Source organism: Oncorhynchus gorbuscha, linkage group LG20 (assembly GCF_021184085.1).
Source record: "Oncorhynchus gorbuscha isolate QuinsamMale2020 ecotype Even-year linkage group LG20, OgorEven_v1.0, whole genome shotgun sequence".
NCBI lineage: Eukaryota > Metazoa > Chordata > Actinopteri > Salmoniformes > Salmonidae > Oncorhynchus > Oncorhynchus gorbuscha.
This window is the reverse complement of record NC_060192.1, coordinates 42,804,470-42,809,469: the sequence shown is the minus strand read 5'-3', so window position 1 is coordinate 42,809,469 and position 5,000 is coordinate 42,804,470. Positions and strand designations below refer to the sequence as shown.

The 5,000-nt window shown below is 40.9% G+C and overlaps 1 protein-coding gene across 1 annotated transcript in view; it reads left to right on the top strand.

The window, feature by feature from the left end:
* The window catches only part of LOC124006919 (protocadherin Fat 3-like), a 272,695-nt gene that overhangs the window by 161,325 nt on the left and 106,370 nt on the right, over nt 1-5,000 (top strand). The window contains exons 27-28 of the mRNA XM_046317109.1: nt 3,935-4,149; nt 4,363-4,521. Coding sequence (XP_046173065.1) covers nt 3,935-4,149; nt 4,363-4,521 — 374 coding nt within the window. The remainder of the gene's footprint in view (nt 1-3,934; nt 4,150-4,362; nt 4,522-5,000) is intronic.

Genomic DNA, 5,000 nt, shown 5'->3' with positions numbered 1-5,000 from the left:
GACAATTAGGGTGTGCAGGGTGAATACGTGGTCTGTCGTACTGTTATCTGGACAATTAGGGTGTGCAGGGTGAATACGTGGTCTGTCGTACTGTTATCTGGACAATTAGGGTGTGCAGGGTGAATACGTGGTCTGTCGTACTGTTATCTGGACATTTGTTCGGTACATTGTTTTCCACTGAGGAAATGTATGAGTCTGCTGTTGATGATAATGCAGATGACATTCCCAAGATTGCTGTTGAAGTCAACAGTGAAGAGGCGACTCCGGGATGCTGGCCTTCTAGGCAGAGCTGCAAAGAAAAAAAAAGCCATATCTCAGACTAGCCAACAAAAAGAAAATATTAAGATGGGCAAAAGAACACAACCACTGGACAGAGGAACTCCTAGAAGGCCAGCATCCCGGAGTCGCCTCTTCACTGTTGACGTTGAGACTGGTGTTTTGCGGGTACTATTTCATGAAGCTGCCAGTTAAGGACTTGTGAGGCGTCTGTTACTCAAACTAGACACTCTAATTTTTTCTTTTTTGAATTTTACCTTTATTTAACCAGGCAAGTCAGTTAAGAACATATTCTTATTTTCAATGACGGCCTAGGAACAGTGGGTTAACTGCCTGTTCAGGGGCAGAACGATTTGTACCTTGTCAGCTCGGGGGTTTGAACTTGCAACCTTCCGGTTACTAGTTCAACGCTCTAACCACTAGGCTACGCTGCCGCAATGTACTTGTCCTCTTGCTAATTTGTGTACCGGGGCCTCCCACTCCTTTTTCTATTCTGGTTAGAGCCAGTTTGCGCTGTTCTGTGAAGGGAGTAGTACACAGCATTGTACGAGATCTTCAGTTTCTTGGAAATTTCTTGCATGGAATATCCTTCATTTCTCAGAACAAGAATAGACTGATGAGTTTCAGAAGAAAGTCTGTGTTTCTGGCCACTTTGAGTAATCTAACCCACAAATGCTAGAGCTCCAGATACTCAACTAGCCTAAAGAGGCCTGTTATATTGTCTCTTTAATCAGGACATTTCTAAGTGACTCCAAACTGTTGAATGGTAGTGTATATGTTTTTGCTGGTTGTTCTTTGTTATAAGGCCAAAATGATTGGAGAAGTGGTTTACCTCTCTCCGTTTTGGATAGATAACTCTTCATGTTGTTGTTTGTTTATTGTTTTCCAATTTTCCCAGAAGTTGTTAGGTTACGGCTGGGGGTTCCGCTAGCGTTTCGACAACATCCGGTGAAATTGCAGAGCGCGAAATTCCCCCAAAATCATTAGAAATATTTCACTATCATACATTCACAAGGGCAATACACCAAATTAAACCTTAACTTCTTGTTAATCTAGCCAACGTGTCAGATTTCAAAAAGGCTTTACGGCGAAAGCAAACCATGCGATTATCTGAGGATAGCCACCAAACAAACACATGACATTCATATTTCAACCCTCCAGGTGCGACACAAAACTCAGAAATAATGATATAATTCATGCCTTACCTTTGAAGGTCTTCTTCTGTTGGCACTCCAATATGTCCCAGAAACATCACAAATGGTAATTTTGTTGATTAATTCCTTCGTTATATCTCCAAAATGTCAATTTATTTGGCGCATTTGATTCAGAAGAACACCAGTTCCAACTCGCCCAGCATGACAACAAAATATCTAGTTACCTGTAAACTAAACAAAACAAAATATCTAGTTACCTGTAAACTAAACAAAACAAAATATCTAGTAAATAGTAATCTAGTAATCTAGTAAAATATCTAGTAAATAGTAATCTAGTAATCTAGTAATCTAGTAATCTAGTAATCTAGTAATCTAGTAATCTAGTAATCTAGTAATCCTGTAAACTTTGACCAAACATTTCAAACAATAATCCTAATCCAACTTTAGATATTTTAAAACGTAAATAATTGAACAAATTTAAAACTGCGTTAAATAAATATAAAATAAAATATAAAATTAAATGAAAGTGGAGCGAGCTTCAGGTCGCGCGACTCAAACAAAAGACACTAGGCTGGACCCTCATTCTGAATAGCCGTACTTCTTAACCTCTTGCTTCTACCTGGCACGCAGGCGTCCCATCTAGAGCTCTGGAAATGCAAATGCGCTACGCTAAATGCTAATAGTATTAGTTAAAACTCAAACGTTCATTAAAATACACATGCAGGGTATTGAATTAAAGCTACACTCGTTGTGAATCCAGGCAACAAGTCAGATTTCTAAAATATTTTACGGCGAAAACATAGCACATATTTATGTCAAACCACCACCGCAGACATAGCTCATTAGCATAGCCAAGTAGGAAAAAATATGCAATCAACAAACGCAGGATAAAAAACAAAATCATTTCACTAACCTTTTGAAATCTTCATCAGATGACAGTAATATAACATGTTACACAGTACATTCATTTTTTTTTCAATAATCTGCAATATATATCCATAAATCTCTGTTTACAATGACGCATCGTTCAAAAAATGCTACTAAAATGTCAGGAGAAATGAAATAGCTCCGGCAGATAACGTCAGCTAACAAGGAATACACATCATAAACTTTGACTAAATATGCATGTTTTACATATGTATAGGAAGATACACTTCTTCTAAATGCAAACGCTGTGTTACATTTATTTTTAACGTTACAGTTTGCGTTTACTAGGCTATACTAGGAGTTGGCGCTCCAAATGTATCATTATGCCTCCTACATCTTGGAGTCGACAGAAACCCAAAATTAACACATAAATATTCCCTTACCTTTGCTGTACTTCCATCAAAAGACCTGGAAGGGATTATACTTACCAAAACAGCGTTTAGTTTTCAAGTCTGCGTCTTTCGGTTCTCAAAATAGCCACTTTTCGGTCGAAATGTAGGCAAAATTCAAGTGGATGCGCACCAAAACGTCGAAATTATATATTATATGTCGAGTAAACTTGTCAAACTATGTTCATAATTAAGCTTTAACATGTTATAAAGGTGTACAGCAATTGTGAGGACGAAGCGAAACACACGTCTTGTCATTGATCCTGAAGAAAAGAGAGAGCGGGAGCAGAGCGTGCATAAACGTACACTTTTTTTTCGCGTGACCGAGACCTTTCGGCACGCTCAACGTCTCGTGAGCGCGCGATTCACACAATGAGAAGCCCCATTGAAAGCAGGCTTCGCGCTGAACATGTAGGAACTGTTCCCAGAGCGGTAGTTGTTTGGGAAGGCGTTTAAGATGACGTCAAAGTTGGGCCAACTTTTTCCATGACAAGAGAGATTTTGGGAGAATGCATGCCCTGAGACTTCTGCTTTATATAGAGACAAAATGTAAACGGTTTTAGAAGCTTTAGAGTGTTTTCTATTCGATAATATTTTTTATATGCATATATTAGCAACTTTTGACAAAAATGTATCCTGTTTTATATGGGTACCCAACTCCTCCATTAAACAGGGTATATAGGTACCCGACTCCTCCAGTAAACAGGGCTAGGCTTAAGAGGTTAATTTCTCTAAAGAAAAACATCAACCAATTTATAAAGACTCTTGACATCTAGTGGAAGCAATAGGAACTGCAACCAAGTGCCACAGAATTCTAGTTTCCCATAGAAAACATTCCTGAATGGTTTGTCCTCGGGGATTCGCCTTCCAAATAAGTTCTGTTATACTCACAGACATTATTTTAATAGTTTCAGAAACTTTAGAGTGTTTCCTATCCAAATCTACCAATTATATGTATATCCTAGCTTCTGGGCCTGAATAGCAGGTAGTTTACTATGGGCACGCTTTTCATCCAGACGTGAAAATACTGCCCCCTGTCCCAAACAGGCTAATTAGATTCTATGGATTCTTCAATTACATTGAGCTGATTTTTGACGTACTACTCCTTCATTTTCCATAGTGTATTTCTGAATTGTTTTAGTGATTATTTGTCTCTGTGTGTGTCTCTCTCTGTCTCATCTCCACTAGGTAACATGGGAGCAGTGTTTGCTATCGACGCTGCCACTGGTGTTATCTCCGTAGCGAGAGACCTGGACCTCTCGTCCGTAGGATATTACATCATCACCGTGCGCGTCACTGACAGCGGCACGCCACCCCTCACCGCCACTGCTACGGCACGTGTTTCCCTCACTCTCTCTGACTCCTCCGAGCCCAAGTTCAGCCAGAGAGAATACCAGGCAGAGGTACAGGGAGGGAGGGAGTGATGGAGTGATGGAGGGAGGGAGGGAGGGAGGGAGGGAGGGAGGGAGGGAGGGAGGGAGGGAGGGAGGGAGGGAGGGTTGGTTGGTTGGTTGGTTGGTTGGTTGGTTGGTTGGTTGGATGGATGGTTGGATGGATGGTTGGATAGAATTGACAAACAAACTTGACTGTGAACGTGACAATATGACGTGTTGTAGGTGATGGAGAACTCTGCCACAGGAAGGTACGTCACAATGGTGTCCGCCCTGAGTCGCTCTGCGCTGGTTTATGACATCACAGCCGGTAACCACGAACGCCATTTCGCCATCAACCGTTACACTGGAGTCATCACCACCCGCAAGGCACTCGACTTCGAGGTGTGTGTGTGTGTGTGTGTGTGTGTGTGTGTGTGTGTGTGTGTGTGTGTGTGTGTGTGTGCGTGCGTGCGTGCGTGCATGTGTCATTGTCCACTATGTGTTGTATACTGTATGTGCGTATATGTGTTTATATAGTGTACAGGTTGTTATTCTAGCGGTGTGTGTTTATATAGTGTACAGGTTGTTATTCTAGTGGTGTGTGTTTATATAGTGTACAGGTTGTTATTCTAGCGGTGTGTGTTTATATAGTGTACAGGTTGTTACTCTCTAGTGGTGTGTGTTTATATAGTGTACAGGTTCCTTCTCTCTAGTGGTGTGTGTTTATATAGTGTACAGGTTCCTACTCTCTAGTGGTGTGTGTTTATATAGTGTACAGGTTGTTACTCTCTAGTGGTGTGTGTTTATATAGTGTACAGGTTGTTACTCTCTAGTGGTGTGTGTTTATATAGTGTACAGGTTCCTTCTCTCTAGTGGTGTGT